Source organism: Vigna radiata, chromosome 8 (assembly GCF_000741045.1).
Source record: "Vigna radiata var. radiata cultivar VC1973A chromosome 8, Vradiata_ver6, whole genome shotgun sequence".
Lineage (NCBI taxonomy): Eukaryota > Viridiplantae > Streptophyta > Magnoliopsida > Fabales > Fabaceae > Vigna > Vigna radiata.
Genome location: NC_028358.1, coordinates 34,646,075 through 34,672,126, shown reverse-complemented (window position 1 = coordinate 34,672,126; position 26,052 = coordinate 34,646,075). Strand labels below are relative to the sequence as shown.

General features: G+C 32.7%; 3 protein-coding genes across 5 annotated transcripts; 1 reads left to right on the top strand and 2 right to left on the bottom strand.

The window, feature by feature from the left end:
- Positions 1-341: 341 nt before the first annotated feature.
- LOC106771862 (protein LIGHT-DEPENDENT SHORT HYPOCOTYLS 4) lies at positions 342-2,412 on the bottom strand. 3 transcript variants are annotated; one of them, XM_022785285.1, is made up of 2 exons: positions 990-2,412; positions 342-648 (listed from the first exon to the last, which is right to left on the bottom strand). In XM_022785285.1, the coding sequence occupies exons 1-2, from the start codon at positions 1,563-1,565 to the stop codon at positions 640-642; spliced, it is 585 nt and encodes a 194-aa protein (XP_022641006.1). In that variant the 5' UTR covers positions 1,566-2,412; the 3' UTR covers positions 342-639. The 3 variants fall into 3 exon arrangements, with proteins under 3 accessions (XP_022641006.1, XP_014513351.1, XP_014513350.1); XM_014657865.2 differs by having other exon boundaries at positions 982-2,410; XM_014657864.2 differs by having other exon boundaries at positions 986-2,408.
- A 4,887-nt stretch (positions 2,413-7,299) lies between these two features.
- Positions 7,300-12,143, bottom strand: LOC106771861 (putative E3 ubiquitin-protein ligase XBAT34). The gene is made up of 9 exons (XM_014657863.2): positions 11,833-12,143; positions 11,588-11,702; positions 11,142-11,222; positions 10,963-11,051; positions 10,778-10,869; positions 10,512-10,593; positions 10,151-10,250; positions 9,351-9,436; positions 7,300-8,250 (listed from the first exon to the last, which is right to left on the bottom strand). The coding sequence occupies exons 1-9, from the start codon at positions 11,932-11,934 to the stop codon at positions 7,627-7,629; spliced, it is 1,371 nt and encodes a 456-aa protein (XP_014513349.1). The 5' UTR covers positions 11,935-12,143; the 3' UTR covers positions 7,300-7,626.
- A 9,276-nt stretch (positions 12,144-21,419) lies between these two features.
- Positions 21,420-22,510, top strand: LOC106770987. Its single transcript, XM_014656852.2, has one exon. The coding sequence runs from the start codon at positions 21,568-21,570 to the stop codon at positions 22,123-22,125; it is 558 nt and encodes a 185-aa protein (XP_014512338.1). The 5' UTR covers positions 21,420-21,567; the 3' UTR covers positions 22,126-22,510.
- The last annotated feature ends 3,542 nt before the right edge of the window (positions 22,511-26,052 follow it).

The following is a 26,052-nucleotide window of genomic DNA, read 5'->3' as shown; positions in this document are numbered from 1 at the left end:
TTTTCTCCCACTTAAGTAGACAATATATCAGAATTGATTCAGAGAGAGTTCGTGTGCACACACTCCAACGCACTACTCACCTTATGATGCCTACCAATTGCATGACAGTTTGAAGCATGATTCTGTGGACTCGGTGTTCAACTGCATATTTATAAATGAAATTACACATGAAACTACACAAAATCACTGAACTAACAGAACAGAAACGACCACCAAAATCACCTGACTCTCGGCTTAAGTATAAATGAACATATATTAAGTAAATGGTATGTATTAAGATGAGAGAGATATTTTAACACGCAAGGAAGTAATTAAAGGAAAAGAAACTGCACTTCACCGCATCCAAGGAATGAAAATATACATATATGGAAACTAAGACGATCTTGAGATCCATTATTTTCGTCATAACATCTTCAAGAGTACATACACATTTTTATTTTATTGATACAAATTGGACGATGTTGCAATATTGGTCTGTGACACACACACGCACGCACAGCCCTCCACTGTTTTTTACTGCCACTGCTTAAGTTACTGCTGCATCTACCAAGAGTACTGCTGTTTAGGTTTACACAATATATTTTCTAATGCAATTGCAAAGGGTGTCCCCATTTTGCAGTGCCCCAGCCCATTGTCAAATCACAATTTCTGCATAACAAGCAAACACGCAAGTAAAAAAACCACGAAAAAAAAAACAAAGAAACATAATTGAACCACATATATGTCATGCTAATCTCTACACTACCAATAGCACAATGTGAAAGTAAGTCCAAATAAAGAGGTGATTAGTCACATGACACGTGCAGGTTAGTTTACAGCTAGTTATAGAAACCTAAGAGTCGTGATACAGTTATTGTTTGACTGATAGTTTAATGAGTTTGGTTGCATAGGAAAAAAGGTAGAGCGTGTCTTAATAACTGTACCAAAACCCTTGAATTTACTAAGGTACATGGAATTATGAGGTTAGTCATGTGGCCTTACTAACTTGCATTATTTGGAGGGGGCAATGGAGGAGGATGTTGAGGACGCTTGCGTTTCTTTTTCTCGTAGCTAATTCCCCTAGCCTTGGCTTGTGAATCACGCACTTCACGAAGGTAAAGTCTCACGGCGCGAGCACCAAAAGGGTTAGTTTCAGGTTTTCCTCCATTTTCTTCGAAAGCAGCTCTGAGACGACCTATAAGAGCATCAAGGCTGCCCCATGCTTGGCGTAGAGGGCAAGGACAAGGTGCAGGAGGGTTGGGGTGCCCGAAGAAGGGACAAAGGTGGGTGTGAACCTTTGTTTTTCCGAACTGGTCGAGGTACCTCAGGAATTCCAGCACGTGTGCGCCACTGCAGCGTGAGAGTGAAAGTGGGGGTCTGTGGTTCCGAAGGTACTGCCCGAACGTGTTCCAGTCGCGTCGCTTTTGGTTCTCGTAGCGGCTCAGAGTAGTGGGGGAGGACGAAGGTGGTGATGAGGAAGATGAAGGTGGTGGTGGTGATGTGAAATTGGAGGTGTTACCTGCTGAGAGGTCGATGGCTTTGGTTTCAGAGTTTGACGAAGAGTCAAATTCTTGAAAGGAATTCATGATCTGTAAGGGAAGGTGTTATCGGATATTTGGATCTGCGATGTTCTTTTTTACTGTTTGGGAAGGGTTTGTTGATGTTTGTTGTTCAGTGAGTTTGCGTGTTGGATCGATAAGGAGGATGTTGAACAGTTGTGGAGATTGAGGGGTGTAAGGAGGGGAAGGAAGAAGATCTCTCAAGAATATAAGGCATGAGAAAAGAAAAATGGCTTTGATGATGATCAGATTTCGGTGTGCTGAGAAGTGAGAAAGAGGGAGAAAGAGAGAGAGAGAGAGAGAGAGAGAGAGAAGGATGAATTGATGGAGAATGGAGATAACTTCACAGGAAGGAGGGTAAAAGAACAGTTTAGAGAGAGAAGAAGGAGAAACCTATTTTTCCTAGTAGCTAGGCTAACTTCAACCCCTTATATTTTTTGATAACTCCTAGAATACTTGAAAGCGTGGTGATGCTAGGTGCTTTTTGCTAACCCTGTTTTTCTGAAACCATTTTTAGGAATTTTTTGAGAAGGAAGGAAGAAAGGGTATGCAGGTAGATGAGGTGGTTTGACCTATGGCAGTGTCCGAAGCAAAGAGAGAATGTGATGGTGAGAGAGGAGAGAAGAAGTGTTTTGGCCTTTAGGGCTTTTGTGGAAATAGAAATAGGTTGAAAAAGACAGTGAGAGATTGTTGACGCAGACAGGTAAAATTAAAATTAAATATAATGGTTTGGGTGGTTCTATTATCTCTCTCGCGTTGATTGACAATACCTTTCGAAATTACCTGTTTGCCCTTTTATGTCTGATACGACTAACTTTAGTTTGGGAAAATATGGGATCATCAACCATAGTTGCATACAAGTAGACACTAGTAGGGCTTGTAAACTTACCATCATTAGATTGTTACTTTTCAACAAGTGCTAATCCCTAAGCCCTAGATATCTGTGTGCACATTATAATGATTTCAATGATCTAAATCATTCACTCTAAATCACTTCAATTAAATCCCCTACTATTGCTAAATTAAGATTACAACCACTAACCCAAAAATAATTCATTTTACTTCATTTCAAACCTTCAAATTTTCAACTTTTTCACAATAATCAAACACAAAGAAGAAATCATATATCAAGAGTTTCTCCAATAAAACATTTTTTTATTATTTAGAAATTATATATTACAAATGTTATTTTATTTTATTAAATTAAAATTTAACTGTTGTTATAATTTTATATATTTATATGGTTGATTTTAATATATTTTTTATGTATTTTATTTTAATTTATATAATATTAATTACATTTGATATATTGTTTAAAAGATTTAAATTTATGATAAAATGGATTTCAAGTAAAAGAAAAATAGATGTAAAAAGTATAAGAGAATTTGGAATTTATGAAAGATATTAATCATCTGAGGCGTGAGATGATCAGTTTATTGACTATTAGACAAGTGGGAGAATTAAAAGAAAAATGAAAAGTAACATTAAGTAGATTAAAATATATATCGAAAAATAAAATAAAATAATCTGAGATAGATTTTAACTTATTTTCATTAAAAATTCATGGGTTATATTATTGCGGAAAGAATTTTTTTCATGTACAATAATAATGAAAAGAATGCATACTCTGGTACTACAAAAAAAAGTAAACTTAACCATACTAGAAAAGAAAAGGTTCTTTGTATCATTTTTCACAACTGTTTGATAAAATAATAAAATAAAAAGTACATTTGTATATTTTTTTATAAAGGTGGAAAATATGAAAAATAGTGAAAAGTAACAATAAATTTGGTGTAAAAAAATTTTGGATGTGAAAATACCATTCTTACAAAAAAAAATAATTTTATTATATTTCATATCTCATCGTTGTTATGTAAGGATTTTTTTTTCCTTTAATAATAATATAATAGTTGATGATATAATATAATGATTAGTAGGATGATTTAAAGGTTTTTTTTGACCATGTTAACAATTGTATGAAATGTACATTCATAGAAGAATATTAAGTCTCATTAAAGGTTAAAGAAAGATTAAGCATGACAATCGATTTTTGTGACGAAAACGTTGTTAGAGATGGAATGGCAAGGATTTAAAGTGTCTTAAAAATTGGTGATCTTATTTAAAACAATAAACATTCATTTGGGTGTTGACAAAAACAAAAGTGTGGAATATGCTATATCTATTAAATCTATGTCTCTCATAATTTCTTTAACAATGCTGTTTTTGTTTGTCATATCGTTTAGATCATTATTAGGGAAAGGAGGTTTTTTTGGCTAAACACGTATTTGATTTCTTTAAGGAAAGTATTATCTGCTGCCATGAGGAATCAAATCCCCTTAAAATATCATAAAATAGCAGTTAAGATACGCTTCACTGTATGTTCATCTATCTAATAAACTTTACAAAACTTTAAATATATAATATAAAAAAAAATACAATTTCTCGTTCAAAATTCCTAGTTAGTGCGTCTTTGATTCTGTATACATTGAACCCATATAAAATTAAGTTCAATGTGTCCATATATTTAATTGATTTTATATTGAGAAATAATTTCAATGATTTTACATATGGAATAAAAGGTTTATATATTAATTTTATTATAAACTTTTTTGTAATATAAGCATGCATATTTTGCGGAATTGAGTTGTATGATGGTGAATTCCAATTATAGGAAGCAAATATTGTTGGCAGGATAATCACAAATTTGCAAATTAATTTTGCTTTTAAAGGTGAAAGTTTGAGCTCAAATTACATCCTCATACGTAGAGAGATAAAAGAATTGATAGTAGGCATTTGAGAAAGTGTGAAGTTTTTTGAAGACAAATCAAATCATGTTTAATGTATGTAGAAGAAACAAACTGAGGTGACACATAGGTTGTCTTGATATTTGATATGCCAACAAGATTTAACTCAAATCTACTTCCATAATGTTTTAAGACTGAAATTAATCAGTATCATTTTGCTTTCATAATTGGTTTAAGTTTATGTAGATTGCATTATTAAAAGTAATTCAACCGAATTAAGATTAAATTAATTAAAAACATTTAATAGAAAAATAAATTAAGTTTTTGTTTTAGTTTATTTTGAAAAGCTGAATTATTCTTTAAATAGCATTTCTCAAACTGAATTCAATTATAATTTATAGAATTGTAAAATAAGTTTTAAGATAAAAATAACAACTAATAATATTTCAAACAACTTAAATGGTTTAATCAAATTAAAAATATTTTTTTATTAATTTAATTTAGTTGATTTTAGTTTGCTTAAATTCTAATTCAATATATATAAATAATTTTGCTGTTCAATTTAGTTTTATCAAATATTTTTTAAGTTTTTAATATCATAATAGGTCAATGAAGACATTATTGTTCAATCTTATATATAGAATATGGATTAATTTAAGAGTTATTTTTTATTTAAAATAATATTTCTACATAATTATTCTAAATATTTTTAAAGATTTAGATAAAATCGCTGTTTTGATATATTATAACTATTATTTGTCAAAAAAGCATCATACAAGATAACATTTATGCAGTCCATACGCAGTTCATTTACTGAAATCTAAGTTCGATTATAATGTTTTTTGTAATAAAAAAATAGTATTCCATCCAAGTCCCTAGACCAACCATTAGGAGATGAGACATTGTGGTTCTGTGTCCTCCACAAACAAAATAAACAACACTCTTAATGTTATTTTTGAAAAACTAACATAAATGATTTAATTGATAAATATTAACGAATTTGGAAATAAAATTAACATAAAATTAAAAACGGGAACCAAACTATTCTCACTAAAGTGGAGATCGTCCAAATAATTAATCTCTTTTTTTTTATATTAATTCTCATGTTGTACTAGCTTTAATAATTATCTTTTATCTTAATCCGACTTATAAGCTAAACTAATTTAAGTACTTTAGTCCAGCTTGATAGCTCTATAACTTAAAAAGATCGTATAGCTACTAATTATTCTTCTGCCAAATTGTTAAAGATGGATTCTGAGGACCCATCACTCATGTAAAAAATTTGCTAAATAGGTGTTATGATTATCAAGATATCAATTTGTCGTCTTCCAATTTTGTTTAGACATTTTATGACGCGATTAATTAAGAGATTTGAAGAACGTAATGATGGGAGATTCTATTTGTTATAGAATAATTAAATATTTTTCATTGTCGTAGTTGAATAGCTAATGTACTTGTACTAATTCTATTCGTGGTATTAAGGTAATTGCCATGATCACAAAATTTTATACTAGTAGGAATTAAAAATACCTTTTAAGGCTGTATTTGTATCGGAGGATTTCCTGTTTATAAAAATGGAAGAGGACAAACGTACTTTCTTTTGGAAGTCCAAATTTGTTGATGGAGAAGATTTACATCCTCCCATATATATGTGAGGATTTGAGCGGATCAAAATATACTTTTACAAATTTAACCTTCTTTTTAATCTTCGCACAAACTTTTTAACACGTCTTATAAAGGTTTTGCCATTATATACAGGGGTTTGTTAACACGCGTACGCCTGTTTTTCAGTTGGTACGTTTTAACCATGTGTACCGGATTATAATAGACAAAAATATTCTCAATTATCAAGGATTCTAAGTTTTAAGGTCAAGGATATTTAAATAATTTTCATTCTCAAAACTAAAAAAGAAAGAAACCCCCAAACCCTTACTCACCTCCCTCATTCCTCTCAACCCTTTCTCTTTCATCTCTCTCACTCCAACATTTTCTTTGTCATCTCTCTCACTCCAACATTTTNTCATCTCTCTCACTCCAACATTTTCTTTGTCATCTCTCTCACTCCAACATTTTCTCTGTCATCCATAATGTTGTCCCAATTGAAAAAAAAATCAGAAACCCTTTGTCATAAGAGACATTTTCATATTCTAAACGTCTGTAGAAGTTGATTCAGTGATAAAAAAGGGACATAAGGAAATTAAAGAAATAGGTATAGAAGAGCTACCTAGGAGTACAATTCTTTCAATTATAGGTTGTAATCTTACATCATGTATAGCATACCAATAGAGAAAGGAAAAAGAAACACTTTGTGTAAAGGAAAAAGGACAATAGAGGGAATTATCTTGTTCTTTAAAAATATAATGAAATGTGTAGATGTGTAAATAATGTATGAAAATTTAATTGATTTATGAAAGTTTTATTTACATGATTTAATTTAAAAATGAAATTTAATAATAATAAGAAGGAAAAATATATAACACATCCTCCAAATGAACTAACAGAGCAAGAGCAACAAATTACGATGTCACGGGTTGTTGTGTGTGACTGAGGGAGAGTATGGAGACGAGAGAGAAACAAATTGGATAAGTGAGGAAGGTGGATTAGGGTTAGGCAAGGGTTTTTGATTTTCTTTTTTTTCAATTGGAACAACAATAGGGATGACAGACAAAATGTTGGAGTGAGAGAGATGAAAGAGAAAGTGTTGAGAGGAATGAGGGAGGTGAGTAAGGGTTTGGGGTTTTTTTTTTTTTTAGTTTTGAGAATGAAAATTATTTAAATATCCTTGATCTTAAAACTTAGAATCCATGATAAATGAGGGTATTTTTGTCTACTATAATCCGGTACATATTGTTAAAACGTACCAACTGAAAAACAGACTTACGCGTGTTAACAAACCCCATATATATATATATATATATATATATATATATATATATATATATATATATATATATATATATATATATTTAGTAAAGGAAAGAACTAGAAAACTTAAACATTGGGACATAAAATGCATAGATTTGAAACAAATCCCAGGAATCCTGGGACCAATGTATTTCACTCATGGTCTCTTAGATGCAGAATCACAACGGGACAATTGAGACCAGCAACAACACTAGTTTCACTCCATAGTTGACCTTCCAGAACTGCTAATTTGAATCCCCAAGTACATGGAACTAAAGCATATAAATTTAACATATTCACAAAGCCCCCATGCTGGACTTGGACTCTTCTAGTATAGACATTTTTTCTGTTTTTTATTTCTATCAGAAAATTTCAACTTTTAAACAAATATGTAGAGAACATGCACAAACATGGCTAACTTTTCCACACCGTTTCAAATCTCAAACATGATATAGCTTTATGATCTGGTCTATCTTAGCTCGACATACAGGGCAACCCCATTTCTTTGATTTCACCTCGTTCAAGCAAGACATGCATCCAGCAACATGACCACAGGGAATGCACGCCCCTTCTGCTGGAGCATCTAAACATATCACACATGATGAGCCACTTCCACTTGCAGTTTTTCCTTCTCCATTAGGAAGCTTATCAACATCTGAAGATGCCATATCAACAGGGCTTAAATCAATTGATGGATACTGAATGGGACCATCAGTTGGAATATCACCCACGATTGGTGGAGCCGATGGATTGAATTCCAATTCACTAGCATTGACATGGCTTTGGTGGTGATCACCATTGCCACCAGTTTTAGTTTCTTGCACCGGCTCACTTTCACTTGTATTTGAATTTGGTGTGCCAAGAAAACCATGATTGCCTGTATTCACTGCAGTGCTTGAAGAGCTTGCATCAGAGTTTGGTTGTGTATCAGGAAAAGATGGCCTCTCCTGCATGGCAGACTGAAGGGATGCATTGATGGCCATAGCCAACTCTGTGTCTTCTACAGCTGGTGGCGCTGTGGGTGGACCTGTAGGCGCATTGTTTTGCAAGAATGCCGGACTTGCCTGGAAGATCGGAAGAATAATGCATCACTCAATGAGCAAGGAAGTCATGTATCAAAATTCAAAACTTATCTGCAAACTTTCGTGAACCTTTTTGGAGTTACAAATAAACTAAGGTGAGAGAAAAATCAAAATTTCTTGTAAAGATAAAAAAGAACAAATAGAAATTGGTCCACAAGAAAAACGTCTGTCAATAGATAAAAAGGAAATAAAAAATGAAAATTGCCGCAATAATATATGCTACGAAGATTCGAATTTATATGATAAGGGAATGTTTACAGGGAATCGGAATATTTTAACCATTCTGAATAAACGAAAGCAAAGAATGTTTGCACCATGCACAATGTTTTGGTTCTCTGGAAAATAACGAAATAGATCAATCTTCCACACTTATTTACATTATAGTATTAATATTTGGTAAATGTCAGAAATAAAATAACGTTGTGGTTTCAATGAAAAAAGTATCCATCTTTTAGTATCACATTTATAGAGATCAAATGCTGGGTTTCAATCCATGGGTGTGAATCTTTTAGTATATCCATGGTTGTTAGTCATATTAAAGAGGAGAGGAACCCAAGAAAGACATTACTTAAGCTGCTAAAAGGGATCTCATGGTGACTACATAGAAGATTTAATCATTTAAACAAGTCTAACGAGTTTGTGTGATTTATGCAGTCAACGTCACCAGGTAGGATAAAACTTTATCATGGTTGTCGTCGAACAAAATTCATCCAATTACCCTCTAATTTAAATAATTATTAGCAATGACAAAACAAACTATTTTGAGAGAAAATGCAATTTACATTGTCTCTTTAACAATCATAGGGAGAAATTAAGCTATTTGACAGATTAAAAGTTATACTTAAACCAAAAATTTCAGAAACACGTAATTGACATTTAAGTTATCTCAATGACTTTCTTCTTCAGGGAAAAAGAATCAAAACTTTTCCTTAGGGATTAACATTTGAGTAATAGACAACCATCACGCACTACATTCCAAAGAAAAACTCAGAATTCAGAAAATAGTGATTTAAATTTACTATCTAAGCACCACAAAATGCTAGCAATCATAATAGAATCAGTGAACATAACGTGTGACATACCTGAGGAATTCCTTTGCAAGCATTAGAAAAAAATGCAAGTTGTTGCTTGTCATTCTCACTTGCAGGCCCAAGTCTAACACGTGTTTCTGGACAGAAGCAGATAAAATAGACAATGTCAAAGCCAGTAAGAAGAAACCATTTCTTGTATAAAAAACCATGGTTGTCACACTCTCTAGTTAAGTCTCAGTCTTTATTCTCAAAGGAGTTCAAGATCTCTGAACAAAAACAAAATTAAATCTTTTGCAAACTAAGTTTTTTTTTTTTTTCTCAAACTCACTAAATTCAAGGAATCTTTGTCAAAAATCAGTTAACTCCAGAATAAACCACTTTTTCTCATAAACTCATTCAATTCAAGTAAAGTCAAAACACATAGCTTCTGTACTTCAGTTGAGCTGCCTCCATTCTCTGGGATGCATTGACTCTATAAAGCTAATTTTATATTTTTTTATCTCCATTATTTTCCTTTTGCTCTAATTTTATTTTATGAGGATAATTTTATGTTTTCTGTTTTTTTGACAAAGTAATGGACCAACATAATATGACAGTTGGTTCCAGAATTGAGATAAGTTCTTCTTTTCATTACTTTTGTTTTCTCCATTATGTAGAATATTCAATATTAATTATGTATTTCCATTTAATTATATTTGAGTAGTGTACCACTATATCTTTTCTAGATAATTTTTAAAGCATGTAAACTTATCCAAGTTTAGATTCAAGTTTACTATTCTCCATGAGTTAACCCAAATCTTGAGTTTGACAACCCTACAGGAAAGGAAAAATAGCATAGTATGAGGGAATACTAGTAGTTTGATCAACAATTGTAACTGACGGATCAGACTGGTGTATCTTTGGATGTAAATTGGCCTTCCACAGTGCAATAACTGTACGTGGTTGTGCGTCCTGCGTATTTAGGTTATGTATTAGTGAAGAAATGAAAATTCGTATAATGATATGAAAATAATAAAAGCAGTAAAGAATTTTCAAAATGATAAAAGCTGTAAAGCATAAACTCTAAGTCTTATGTAAAGGGCAAACATATATTGTTAGTAGATGCATTTCAATGTAAAATGATTCGGTGTCTCAAATATCTTCTTTTTATGGAAAATATGTTATCTTCTGTGTGCTTCAAATGCTAGGGAAAAATAATTAACTATGAAATACCTGCAAATTAGAATATATGGCAAGCTCCAACTTGTAAGGTTTGGTAAGAGTTCGGGAGCCCACTGGTAAAACAACCACCCAACTGAAAATAAAATTAATTGATAGTGAGAATACTCACCAAATTTACCAAAGTTCATCCTTTAAACAACTGAAAAAAACTAATTTGCAGGTTGCTTGAATGCATGTCCATCAATTGAGAAATAAAGGTAAAGCAACTAGCCATAAAATAGCAAATTAAATCCTTCAACATGTCACATGAAACCCACACTTTTCTAGATAACAACTGAGGAGCCACTACTTCTAGAAACTCAGGTCCATGAAGCTCACGTAACCAACCGGAGAACAAGCACAGATGACTCTGCAAGCCAACAATCATCATTTAAACAACTCAGGTCCCATGGTGTCATGATAAAGAAAAGGAAATTGATGCTACATAACAAAGGTTTTATACCTCAATTGTACGAACAGCACCACCATGTCCTTTGGCTCTGGCAACCTCCAGAGCAGTTAAACAATCATCATTTAGTATTAAAGGATTAGCTGCAAAGTTGATTGGTAAAGCCCAAATAGATAAGTTTCTAGAATTCAAATGAACAAAAGTAATCATGCATTGCTGATTATTAACCATACCGCCATGCATGAGAAGTAACTTAATAATACTTTCAAAGCCCCTTTTAGCTGCATGATGCAACGGAGTCCCACCATGACGACCTAAACAACAGTTGAAAGTTAAATCCAACAGATGACAACGAACATAAATCAATTCAGTGTTCAATTTCAATTACAAGTCTTGTTCTGAAAAATTAAGGATGACGGTACACAAGCAAGACAACCATCTCAACTAAGGAATCTACAGGCCATGTAAACATCTAAACTATTCCTAATTACCAGAACACTCTGATGATTATATTACTTTTACTACCAAGTATCATTTTTATCAAATGACAATTTACCACAACATCCTTGTTTCTCGGAAATTTTATTTATTTAATTCACAATTAAAAGCAGTAAGCACCATTTCCATCAAGACAATTGATGAAGCCAGAAATAACAACAAACTGAAAAGAGATCAATACCAGGACGATATGCATTGACATTGGCTCCAAGTTCTATCAAAGTTTTCGCAACATTATAAAGATGAGGATTCATACAAGCAACAATCAAGGGGGTCTTCGCATCTTTGTCCCTCCACTGCATCAAAGATCAGCACACCAATCTCAATAAAAAATAAATAAAAACATGCAACCGATCCAAACCTAGAACAATCAATAATAATAACAAAATTCACATTTCCCCTGAAATTTTGCCACGGTTCCAATACCTCAAGGCCTGCACCGTCTCTGTGAAGGCTTTTGATTCCTTCGGTGTTCCCATAACTGACTTGCTGGTAGAGCAACTCGTCTTTGGATTGCCCTTGCCCCATTGGAAAAAAATTAGGAATTTTTTTATTTTTATTATTTGTATATGTAGATTTTGCAGAAGATATGAAATGGGTATTCTGGTATGAGGAAATGAAAATTGGGTCTGTATATTAAATCAGAACTTTTTCCAGGAAATCTTGAACTTTCCTGGAAAATGTATAAGCAGTGTAAGGAAACAGATAGTGAGAAAATATGATATGAGAATGGAAGAAGAAGGATAATAATTTATCATTTGGAAATGGGTGGGGCTATAAATGTAAATAACCAAATCTGAAAGAATTACGGGGTACGAAAATATTAGGCTATATGCTTAATAAAATGTAATAATAATTAATTGTTTGTTGGTTAACTGTAATTGTTATAATCATTTATAAATTTCCTCAATTACAGTTTTAATATGTCGATTGTATGACTAATAATAATAAATAATACTAATAATTATTATTATTTATATTTATTATTCCGAAACCAACCGCGTAGAGTGATAGTGACTGATATCTTAGGAGAGAAGGAATGGACACTTTCTGTGAAGTTGCAAACATTTCAGCGTTTACTTATATACAGGAATGCATATCTTCCCATTCACTAAATTAATTGTTAAAATTAATAAATTAATGAAATAGTCCTTGAAATTTAGTATTTAAAGTCAATTTTGTCATTGATTTTAATAACAAACTATTGTTGAAGTTATAATTGACAATCAAATTAACTCATACAATAAATACTGTGATAAAATAGTTCTTAAAATTATGAATTATTAATTAATCTAGTTCTTGAAGCTGTAATAATAAGATAAATTGGTTTCACCTATAAATACTAAACTGCATTTCTACCTTTCGGATTTACCGGCCAAAAATAGATGTACGTTTTGGAAAAATAATAAATTGAATATTTGTAATTGAGGTATAATTTATGTTTTTATTATTACAATTTAAAAAATTAAATTAATTGATAATTTATAACATTGAGGCCATGTTATTTAATCAATTTAAATATTAATTATAATTTTAAGAACTCTATTTATTAATTATGTAGGGACCATTTCTTTGTTCATTCCAAAGCCTTATTGATGTGTCATTGCCGTTTTCATGAATAAACTGCTTGTCTAATCTTTCACTATACTAATTAGTATTTTAAAAGGTAAGAGACATATTGTGACACTCAGACACTGACGAAGAAAGGGAGTAATCATCGGTCAAAAGGCATGGTGCAAGAGACACGGACAAGGAGCGACTCCTGATAATTAACCAAAATGGTCGTCCAATACTCTCCTGATGTATGAAAAATATCATCCAAAATCTTAAAATCTTAAAAAGTGGTTTAAACATAAAAATAAAGCTCAAATGTTAGCAGAAAAAAATGACTTTTAAAGTAAAAATAGACTTAATATAAATTAAAATTTATTCAGATAAAAATAGTCCTTAAGTCTCCACTTACTAAGCAATGAATATTAAAAAAAATAGAGAAAAAAAAGTAGAAATATAGAGGTGGGTGTGGGCAGATAAAGAGAATTTATATTTTAGAAGTCCAAAACAAAAAAAAAAGGTTGGCAAATGCTTTCCGCACCCCATCAATTTCTACCTCCACCGATCACTTTTTGGAATTCTACTCTTACCATTGATTGATTTATATGAAAGTTGTCTCCTTCCCAGAGAGAGACAGTGGCAGAAGCCGGTAGGGTGTTTCATTTTCCACCTCGAAGCTTTCATCCTGCATCTTCAAAAATTATCATTTTAATCTTAATTAATATTATTTTAATATTTTCTCTTTCTTCATAAAATGATTCTGCACCCTCTAATTTTTTCTCTTTCTTATTAAAGTCAACCTACACCTTCTAATTTTTTTTCTCTTTTATTAAAGTCATCCTACATCATTTTAATAGATTTTAAAATCTATACAATTTTTATATAAATTTTCTAAATTTCATTTCGAGATTTAAAATTTAATAAAAAATTAATAATAATTTAATTTAATTTAAAATTTTAATATTTTTAATACACATTTATATCTTAATAATTATTAAAGTATGATTTTAATTATTATAATAGTTATGTTAAAAAAATAAAAAAAAGTAACTAAAATAAAAGTAACAATAATAAATATTAAAAGAATTGTTTAAAAATATTATAAATAATAATTTTACTTTACTTTTTATAATATGTATTTCAAAATCTGTACGTAATTTTATTTACAATTCTTTTGATATTTATTATTGCTATTTTTATTTTAGTTACTTTTTTGTTTTTATTTTTTTAACATAACTATTATAATAATAAAAATTATANTTTAATAATTATTAAGAAATAAACGTACATTAAATAATTTTAAAATTTTAAATTAAATTAAACTATTATTAAATTTAAAATGAAATTTAAAAAATTTATAAAAAAATTGTATGGATTTTAAAGTCTATTAAAATGGTGTAGGATGACTATAATAAGAGAGAAAAAAAATTAAAAGGGTGTAGGTTGACTTTAATAAGAAAGAGAAAAAATTAGAGAGGTACAGAATGACTTTATCAAGAAAGAAAAAATATTAAAATAATATTAATTAAGGTTAAAATGGTAATTTTTGGAAGTGCAGGATGGAAGCTTGGAGGTGTAAGATGAAACACCCAGCCGGTATTGGCATTGGTGTTACCAAATTTCAAATTCCAAAAATGTGTTTCGAACTGCCAAAACTAGCGCACCGGTAAAGAGGAAGAGGATTAGGTTTTGATTAAGAAAACTCGTGAGACTACTTTTGACATTTTACATATTTAATGATGTGCAGGTTTAAATTTGAAGAAGTGCAGGAAGCAATTTCCAAAACGCAGGTAAGTGGGCTTAAGCCCACTAGTCTCATACTAAAAATTATAATTAATATAAAGTTTTTATTTACATTTCTATCCTTATGCAATGCAAAGTTAATATAAAACAAATTTATTTCAAATATATTAAATGTAATTTTTTAGTAATTATGAAATGATAAATTTATACAATTATAAAATAAAAATTATATGTATTTATTTTCTTTAAATAATATTTTATAAGAAAAAATAATAATAATTAAGAGAAATAATATAAGTTACCGCTTGTAATATATTAGAAATAGAAATACACAATCTATAATTTATCTTGTATTTAAAAAATAATAAACACACACGTTAATTGATTAATATTCGTTTCTCACATAAAAGTTAATTTAATTATCTTAATTTAATTTTTTTTATTATCTCAATTATTTTCATTAATATTTTCTATTTTAATACCAACTAATTATAATTAAAATAAAAAATTGAAAAATAATATTAAGAAAATATTATAATTTTCAATTACCGTCAAACTTTGTAAGCACTATAAAATAAGACAAAAGGAAGTTATAAAGTTGACTTGGTAAAGTTGAAAGGAAAGGTAACAATAGTTGTGAACTATAAAATAAAACAAAGCAATATTGGATTTATAAAGTTGACTTTAATTTAAGGAGGATAAGAGAAGTTGAGTTTAATTTCCTTCACCGATACATAATAAGATTTGTTTGATGGATTGAGAGAAAAAGTGAGAGATTATAGTTTCTATTCGCAACTTTATCTTAATGTTTATACAGAATTTCAGAATTTAGTTAAATAGCTCTTTATTATATGCCAAAACATATTTAGATTATTTGAAAGAAATAAACATTAAAAAGGAAAATAAACATTACTATTTATGAGAAAATTAGCCTTAATGGAATCTTTAAGTTGAAAACATATGTTAAATAAAATAACTAATATGAATTATATAACCCACTTTTAATTTAATCTGAAAGTAAACTGAAAACTGTAATTATATTTTGTATTAAGTGTGTGTGTGTGTGTGTCAGTAACATTGTAAATATTCAGAGTATTTATTTGAAAAACACATAAATTAAAATAAAGAAAGTTATCTTTGAAATATTATTTTGTTTTGGATTTTTGTATAGGAAGTAAATATAATTAGTGAAATAATATCTTGTTTGAGATTTGGTTAAATTGTGGAATTTCATGTATAGATAAGTTGGAATCTAAATGCTAGGTTTTTAAGGAGAACTTTGAAGATTTTATAATTATATTTAATCTTAACTAGCATAACAGCATGTGGAAGTAGAGTAAAATTTTAAGTGAGGTATAATTTTGAGATATATGATAATTAGAGTTAATACTTTGAATCAATGCAGTTTGGGATGGAAAATATAAGGTTCTTTTGAAATTTGTTTTTAAAGCTTAAACTAAATGGAAAATGACCAAATTGATTTATGCTAGTTACTGCTGTTTGTGTAATATTTGTTCTTGTAACTGATTTGTGTTTAAGAGTTAATTAAATCATGTAGATTAAAATTTGACACAGTAAATAATTGAAGAAATGTTTATTAGGTATAGGTAAATGTTAAAATTTCTAATGCCTTCAACTTTTTCTTGACCTGTGAAGCCCATGATGGCAACGTGTTAACACATGGTAAGATATATTTAATGCTAATCTTTCCAAAAACATTTGTGTTGAACATGCTTTTGCTTTATAGAGTCATGTTGATCTATAATTAATGAATGATTGAGAAAATTGAATTGGTTATAGTTGTTGTAAGGGCCTGAAAAGTATAAGGTTATTGGACCTTATGTTAAGACAGTCAAACCCATAAATTAAGGATACCTTAGTTTTAGAGGAGACTTTTCAAAAATTTAAGTTCATTTTACAGTTTTCTTTTCTTTCTCTAGAAATTCTTTTTCCCTAAAAGTTCTCTGACTTCTCTCTAAAATATCCCTTCGCTGAATCGTTAGATTTTTGTTTAGGGATCGCCTAAGCAACTGCAACATCAAGGGCTTCTTTGATCCGATCATATTTTCGTTTGGACCGGTAAGTGATTGTTGTAACGCCCCAGCAACTTACAAGGACTGCTGACTGCCCCCACACATCAACACGAGGCTATCCAGTGTGCTTTGTCCTCACTCAAACACTTTCCGAGAAAACTTCCCGAAAGGTCACCCATCCCATAATTACTCTAGGCTAAGCACGCTTAACCATGGAGTTCTTATGNGTTAGGCTACCGAAAAGCAAATGCATTTGTTGATATGAGTAGCCAAATCAATTCCTTTAAGCTATCCTTCAACTGTATAGTCCCATGCCTATACAGTCTCTAGATCCCTCTCATTCCGGTGTATGTTCGATTTGTCCACGTGCCCCTTCCACTGGAAGCCTGCCAGGAGCCGCTCCTTGTATGTGCCCCCTGCACCCTGCCTCTTGCACCGGCGATCACTCCCCGCCCTCATCAATGTCCGGGTGTCACATGTCCACCAACTTCCGCTTGGTTCATCCTCGAACCACACCGTACTGGGAGAGGCTAGGCTCTGATACCATTTGTAACGCCCCAATAACTTACAGGGACTGCTGACTGCCCCCACACATCAACACGAGGCTTTCCAGTGGAAGGGGTACATGGACAAATCGAACATACACCAGAATGAGAGGGATCTAGATACTGTATAGGTATGAGACTATACAGTTGAAGGATAACTTAAAGGAATTGATTTGGCTACTCATAGCAACAAATGCATTTGCTTTTTGGTAGCCTAACTCATAAGAACTCCATGGTTAAGCGTGCTTAGCCCAGAGTAATTATGGGATGGGTGACCTTTCGGGAAGTTTTCTTGGAAAGTGTGTGAGTGAGGACAAAGCACACTAGAAATCCTCGTGTTGATTTGTGGGGGCAGTCAGCAGTCCCTGTAAGTTACCGGGGCGTTACAAATGGTATCGGAGCCTAGCCTCTCCCAGTACAGTGTGGTTCGAGGATGAACCAGACGGAAGTTGGTGGGCATGTGACACTCGGGCACTGACGAGGGCGGGGAGTGATCGCTGGTGCAGGGGGCACGGACAAGCACAGACAAGGAGCGGCTCCTGGCAGGCTTCCAGTGGAAGGGGTACATGGACAAATCGAACATACATCGGAATGAGAGGGATCTAGATACTATATAGGTATGAGACTATACAGTTGAAGGATAGCTTAAAGGAATTGATTTGGCTACTCATAGCAACAAATGCATTTGCTTTTCGATAGCCTAACTCATAAGAACTCCATGGTTAAGCGTGCTTAGCCCAGAGTAATTATGGGATGGGTGACCTTCCGAGAAGTTTTCTCGGAAAGTGTGTGAGTGAGGACAAAGCACACTGGAAAGCCTCGTGTTGATTTGTGGGGGCAGTCAGCAATCCCTGTAAGTTGCCGGATGTTACAATTTTTCCCCTTTCTTTCGCTCTTTCTAGAGCCTAGGGCATGCAACGTTACTGGTTTCATGTTACTAGTGAGGTTTCATCTTCATATTTTCTGCCCAAACAAGCTCTAAGAGTTGTATTTTGCACCAATTTGGTGGTCTATAGGTACTGTTGAACCTGCCTCTGTGCGGAGGTACTGTTAGGACTTCTTAAATTAGTTGTGCTTGGAATCCAGGTAAGGGGAGCAGGGTTTTTCTCTTAATTTCAATTTAGTGAACTAGGGCATGTATGACTTAGATTTTTGTTTGAAGTTGTAAAATTTATGTTATATGAAACTTCCTTGTATGTGAATGTTGTACGAACTTTGAATTTATGTTGTGATTGATCTGGGAATAACTGTGTTGTTGTGATTAAATATGGTGGACAGTGTTAATACTGTTATGATGGTCATTTTGGAAGGGATTAAGTGAACTGAGATAGTAATTTTGAGTTACTATGATTGGGGGTGTAATTGAAGTACTGAGACAATGTAGAGAGGTAATTTGGGACTGGTTGAGAGCACGTTGTTGGTAGGATAGAGGAATCTTAAAAACCGGAGTTGGTACATCCTTGATCATAGAGCAACCCTGGCCTGGTCCAGCAAGTTGTGACTAGTATGTACCGGCGTTTATGGTGAGTCTGATGCGTTCAGACATTTGATTCTTCTCCGATGACCAATTGGGTTAGAAAGGAGTGTTTGAGGTGGAAATCATGTGTTAGCCTTGTTAGATGAGTAAACAGTTACTGGGTACTGTTTTAGGTCTTTTGAGAGAAACTGAGGTAGTAAATTTGAGCATAGGTGGTCTTGAGTGCAATTGGGCAGTTTGGCTAGCTTGGATGAGTTAATTAGAACTGGTTAGGGTCATAAAACTGAGTAAAGTCATGTTCAAAATGGTAGAATTGAAATTGGGTTCTTGGGTTAATGAAATCGGAGTTTCAAGTTAAAAGTTGGGTATTGATCACTTTATAATCATGTTAATAATGTTTATAATCAAATAGACAAGTTTAATCAGGCTTATACTACGATCTAGGATCATTAGAAGTTAAGGAAGAGGTCTAGAATGAGTTCTAGGGTGTTGAGTGCTTGAAATTTGCAGAATTTCGTTCTGCAGATTATGCAGAGTTGCATAACGCACCATGTTCGCTATGTGAATTTTAGCTGAAAGGCTCCCCCGTCAGGAAAATTCGCTCAGCGCACCAAGGGTGGTTCGCTGTGCGAATTTTTGCTGTCTTGCCTTGCACCCTGGTGCGTTGTGCGACCCGGTTCAGTGAGTTTCACACTTTTCCTCATCTGTTTGAGCTGTTTGATGTTGTTTGACTACCAAGGTGTATGTATATCTATATAACTGATTTGGGTGGCTTGATTTTGCAACATGATTGAGGGTATGTTGTATTGTGTTTTGAATTATAGTTTGAAAGTATGTATGAAACAAAGTTATGATTGGTGTAAGTGTAACAAGTATAGTTCATGGACGTAATTTCATGATCCTCAAGGAGAGGATACATGGTGGTGCCCTTGTAGTGTAGAATGATTGCATGACAGCTCAGTCTTGGGGGTTTTCCTGAAACTACAATGATCAATCATTCTCAAGTAGAGAGGATTTAATCATGTGGTGAGTAGTAGCAGGAGGTCCTAGTCTTGGAGGCTTCTAGTATGCTCTAGGGCACGAAACGGACTAAACTTGTGAGTGTGGTAGGGTGGAACCCATTAGCAATGGCTTTGCAAAGCAGTAGAAGCCATCACGAGCGCATAACCCGTCATAGCTCGACAATCATTCTAGGACGAGTCAGTTTGTAATGCAACAAGCCTTGTAATGTCTTTTAATATGTTTGTGTGAACTTTGTATGTTGTGTGTGATTGTATAACATGTTTTTTATACCTAGCTCACCCTTGCTTGTTTGTGTTTGTGCCATGTGTGCTTGTGTTTTCTTTTGCAGTGATCATCACTTGGATGTGAGCAGAGGAAGATGAGATTCCCCTGGAGATAGCTTTGGAAGGAGTGGGTGATGCCGCAGCTTAGTTTCCTAGGCCTTATTCCTTTGAACTTATGTCATATTGAAGAACTCTATTATGTTCAAGTTTTAAATTCCTAGTCTTTTGAGGATGACTATAATCCTAACACTCTCCTGTACTTAAAGTTTTAAAAATTATGACCTTGTTGGATGACTGTAAGTTTAATACTCTAAGTATTTGTCTAACTCCTTTTTAGCATTATTTATGATGTCGCCTTTATTATATATGTCTTTTCTCTCTATATATATATTTTGTGGGACGTCATAGTTGTAATATGACGACTTAATATATAATTGAATTTGTATAATATAATTCAATTGTATCAATTAAATATTGTGAATGAAGTTACAATCAAACTGTTATATTTAAAATTATATATTCTTAAATATTTACATTATTCATTAATATTTAGTTTGGATGTAGAGTCTTGAATAGTTCCTACACAGGCAATGGAATTTACGTTCATGCGTAGAAATTGTGGTTATCGTTTTCAAAACAAGTGGAAACCAATCATATATAATCCACTGTCAAACACAACCTAACTATACTGTTTCCAAAGCACAGAAGGAGAAAATTGGATTTTTTGTATCTGAAAAAAGAAAGAATTAAAGTTGATGCCGGCACTCCCCGTAATGTGGTGGGGTTCACGGAAGTGAGCTTTCCTCATAAACTTATCACGCAAGGTTGCTTCAACGCTCTCAATTATGCCGAAAGCGATATATTTAGACACCAAATTGCATTATTTTCTATTATATTTCATTACATTTCAACTTCTACCTATCTTTATTGACCAATTTCTATCAGTATATGATTTTGTTTGGAATTTCTGAAATTGGAACTTATTTAATTTCATTTCATTTGGAACTTACTTGTTTCATATCTTCAAATCAATAAACCAAAAGGATGATTTTACTATTTGTTTTCTCAACCTTAGGTAGAATAGCAAATATATGACAATAAAATTATCGATTAATTAATACTAAATCTAGTCTGATAGAAATGAACTGAATTTCCAAACACAAACTTTATAAATTAGGATGATTTCTAATTTAATTAATTTCACATTTAAAATCAAATATATATGAATTAAATCAATTTCTTTTTTATTAGTTATTCAAAAGAGACTCGTGTTCTAAATTGGATGCAATAGAAATCAAACATAATGTACTAGAGTCATTCTATTGACTGATGATGTGTTCAATTATCACACATGGAAACTTGAGAATCAAGATATTATATAAAACCACTGTGCATCAAAACGTTTTTCACAATAAGAGCAATCTCTAAGTTCTAATTCTCCCACCTGTTATAGTGGAACTTGTTCCTATCCACCCCTTCTCTCTTTTTCTTTCATCCTCTTTCCACCAAAAGAAGTATTCGTTGGAATGTCTCGTCTGAAGCTAGGAAAGAAGCTTCAACCTGCCAAGAAGGCTTGGAAGAGCTTTTCCAACAAAATGCAATCAAAACTCCACAAACTCAGCATTCCAAGAGCCATGAAAGCCACCTTCAAACGCCTACTTGCGACCTTGCATTCCCTTCATCACCTCGTATCCTCTAGAGGTCATCGTTCTCTCGCAGGAAGAAGATCATCATATGCTGCTTCTGATTATCGTGTTCATGGCAAGAACATATCTGCAATACGCATAGATGACCTCTTTCCTGAGCCTGCTTCTTCCATGGTCGCGCATGCCAACAAGACTCATTCATCACAAGGGGAAACAAGCAGAGGCAGAGTGGTGATTGAGAAGAAGAAGGATCTGGCAGGAGGGAACAGTGGCGTGAATACTTTGGAGGATGCATGGAAGGCTGTGGTTGCTAAGTCACCTCAGCTGCAGGTGGATCAGAAGGCAGAGGAGTTCATCTCCAAGTTTCGTGAAGATATGAGGCTTCAGAAAGAAAGGTCTTTGCTGGAATTCCAGGAAATGCTAGCACGAGGTGCCTGAAATTTATCTCCACTATTGCCTTGTGTGTTGCATAGTACAAAATTCATAGATTTGTTGAGCATGATTGTTTGGAATTGCTTTTCTTTTTCTTCATTTGGGTTCTTCTTAAGGTAGTCGGTGGAAATGGGTTTTGCCAAAGCAACTGACTGTATATTTCTGTTCTTTAGGCTTGCATAAGAGATTTCTTTTCCCCTTTACATTGTTTTTGTTCTTCATTCTCATGTACATATGATTAAGTGTGCATCAACCTGTATAGGATAAGCAGTTTGTATACAATGCATTAAATTAGAAAGCTCGCTTTATCTCATCATCCATTTGATCGAGTTTTTCCTCAAAATGTAATCGACTTTCTGTTACGACTCAAAGATAAGGCTTCCCCTTGTTATCTATAGGTAAAACGAAGAGAATATGGGGACTACAGATTTAAGACTAAGAGACTCTTTGCAAACCATCGGAATCAACTCCTCGTGTAAACATTGATTTAATGTAAAATCTATAATAGAGATTTCAGGCATACACCCCAATTATGTTCAATAACTCAATATATTCAACCAAAACTAGTTTTATTCAACTTAAAAATAATTGTCTTGAAGAACCCACAATCCAAAAGGAGCACTACTATTATACATTTATAGGGTCTTGCGTGCTCGTGCTTCCAAGCCAATGGCAAAAAATATTTGGAGTGTCCCACATCCCAAGTGCAAGAGAATAGAAAGCTAAAAGTAAAATGAATACTAAACACCAACCTTTTACTTATATTGTCAGGAACAACAACTATGCATAAAGAATTGATATTACTTTCCATTTAAAATTTTAACACAACAAATTTTTAAGTCTTTTACTTTATATGTCATTCAACATTTTCATCTCTATTAGATAAAGGACTTAGATTCATAATAGGATTCACGTCATATTGTAAAAGGCAGAATGATGACATTCAACAGTTCAGCAATTTTGTTATACACCCAAAGGAGAAGACACCTAATGCAGAAATTCATTCATCGGATCCTCGTGATGAATCTTTTTCATGCAATAAGCCTCCATCTCCTCTGGAGTTACCCGGGAAAAGCATTAGGGTATCAAACACAAAATAAACTTCCCGTCCCCCAAAGCTATGGTGCATAATGGGTTTAAGAAACAAAAGCAAAATATAAACACTACCTCATCATTCCATCTAGCATTATACTTGCGTTTCCATTCATCTTTCTCCTCCCTCTTTCTTTCATCTGCTGGCCAGACAAAATTGTAGCTCAACAAAACTAAGAAAATGAAAATCATTATTAAGCACATATTTTCAGAATGTCAAACTCCAAATCTTGGGCAATGTCAACGAATTACATGATCTCTAACTAGGAATGGAAACTTGAAAGGTAAATGAAAATTAAAAATAAAAAGCCAAAAAAGACATTGCCTTGGTTTGCTAAATGCAGATACTACTCTTCCAACAGAGGAGAAAAGGCTTGCTACTTGGAAAATAGTTATGACTCAAAGAATACTTCGACAAAGAAATGAATTTTACTTTCACAAACTCTTTCTACACACTCAAACGTGGAAGACCAGTGCACTACACTCGAACTTGGGGCTAATGTACCATAGGAATACTCGGCACCTCTCCATGCATGACTTTGTATGCGTCATTGCTGCATAGCCTAAGGATAAGCATAAGCCAAAAGTGGATGGAAAATAATGTCAAATAATCACAACTAGTAGCGGTAATAAGTCAAAAAGTAAATCCTGAGAACTCAGGTTTTACAAAAAAGAATTGATAGAAGGTGCTAGTAACACCAAATGCATTAAAATCATCACATATTTATTTTCATCGACGAATGTCAGTGACCGAAAGACCTACTCAAAAAAGCAAATCACCCAGAGAAAAAAGAAAAGGACAGAGAGAGGATGAAGGAAATCATGAACAAGGGCAAGCTTGCTTCCCTTTAAGCCCCATCTCTTTGATTTGACCATTCTGTAACTAACCAAATTTCACTACATTGACTTCATTTTTTTATGATTATAATATATCATAATTGCCTTGGAGAAGACAATAGTTAGAAACATACATCTTTCAATCAACACCAGACACGGGTAGATATCATCTATGCTTTCTATTAACATTGGACACCTAAACACGAAAGTACGTGGCTAAATGAAATTATATGGCTACACCTATGTAAGCTTCAATTAAATCCCCGAAACCTCAACCAAAACGAAATCATCTTATATAAATTCATAATTGAATAACATATCCACAACAAGCCAGACCAAGCATCTTGATCAAATTGGATTGTTATCACAAAAACTAAGTATCAAAGTATCAAAGACCAAATTGGAATATTATCCCCAATACATGAGTTTTACAAACAGTAATAACCATTACACCTCATTGCAGCTAGACAAAAAAAATTGTATGTCGTTTTCATGCAGCAAGAAACCATTCCCAGATAACTGCAAAGACATACCAGAATAAAAGAAATTAGACAAAAAAAAACAAACCCACTTACTTTTGACATGCTCCCTTCCTGCACTTGTCCACTATCTCAATTACATTGCCAGTTATTATTACTTCCCCTCCTACAATCATAACCACATTTATCTCCAGAATTATAGGTAGATTGATTAAAAAAGGAAAAACTTTTATCTTTCAACCATTCAACTATTGGTTGGTTGGTTTAGCCAGAGTTGTATTAAAGTGTTGTTCTGTCGTTGCTGTGATGACTGTCTACTGGAGACACTTCTATCGTATCAACATTTTGTATGATTTGAGTCTGATATCCATTTCCTCTGATGTTTAAGACTCTAAACAAATAGGAAAAAGCCACTCAAAACACATTCACCAGCATAAAAATTACGGGGTCAAAAGAGGAATAGAAAAAGAAAGGTAATAGAAAGTTGGGACGCTTACAGATTTCTCAGCTTTAAATACCATGGAGCAAAGACATAAAATTTGGAATATGAGGATTAATCTCTTTTCATCTTCTTCTACCTCAGCTGGTGCAAGCCCAGCTTTACGTGCTTTCTCCAATTCAAGCTGTTTCCAGTGGTCCTCCTATAAGCATATTTATTTGTCATTCCAATGCAATGTAATAAAATCACAATGAAGAACATGAAATAGTGTTTTCCCAACTTTAAAATTATAAATCTACCTTACTAGATAAAATTGCATATCTTAAAGAATCTAGAAGTAAGTCTACACGTTGCAAGGTACAAAATTGGAATTATAACTTTGACCCCTTTCCTTCTTTTGTTCTGTTTACGAAACCTCGAGAAAATCAAAGTTTATTAGAGGGAATTTTGTGACCATTTCAGGATGTTGTTCTTTTTTTAAATTTACCACCCAATCTACAATCAGAATCCGAAAGTATTTAATTATAAAGACAATTAATTAATTGACTAAGTAAGAAGATGACACGAAAGCAATTGTGGACCATATGAAACTTTGAAAAACACTCACCTGATGACGTTTCCATGGCTGTTAATTAAAGAAAGCGATAATGGTAACAATGTTCGTAGACATTACTCAAATATTAATCGGGAAGCGAGCCTTGGGTTTTTAAGTACCCCTCTGGGACTTTCTTCCTGTACCTATAAATTGCACTATCAAGACAAAATTAACTTTCAAAAGACATATATAAAATATAAAATGTATTTATCACGAGTCTATATTTACTGAATGACCATGCATTCAAAGTCATTTTCAAACATATTTTCTTTCTTCTCTCGTCTTCTTCATAATTCTTCTTTCAGCACATCATTCTTACTTTTATCTCGTTTTATCTTTATTTCATCTCATTCAATTTCATTTTAGTTCATCTTCACGTATTATTCATTTTTATTGGTTAAGTTTAATTTAAAATTTTATATTTATTTTTATTAATTTTTTATACATCAGATTTTGAAATAAATAAAAGTTGTTTTGGGTGTATGGTAGAG

What these genes read in the sequence shown, in the direction of transcription:
- LOC106771862 (XM_014657864.2), bottom strand. Translation starts at nt 1,565, where the DNA reads ATGAATTCCTTTCAAGAATTTGACTCTTCGTCAAACTCTGAAACCAAA.
- LOC106771861 (XM_014657863.2), bottom strand. Translation starts at nt 11,934, where the DNA reads ATGGGGCAAGGGCAATCCAAAGACGAGTTGCTCTACCAGCAAGTCAGT. An exon ending in TGTCAATGCATATCGTCCTG is followed by an intron (nt 11,223 to 11,587) that starts GTATTGATCTCT and finishes ACTGTTGTTTAG; the next exon opens with GTCGTCATGGTGGGACTCCG. An exon ending in GTTACTTCTCATGCATGGCG is followed by an intron (nt 11,052 to 11,141) that starts GTATGGTTAATA and finishes TCAACTTTGCAG; the next exon opens with CTAATCCTTTAATACTAAAT.
- LOC106770987 (XM_014656852.2), top strand. Translation starts at nt 21,568, where the DNA reads ATGTCTCGTCTGAAGCTAGGAAAGAAGCTTCAACCTGCCAAGAAGGCT.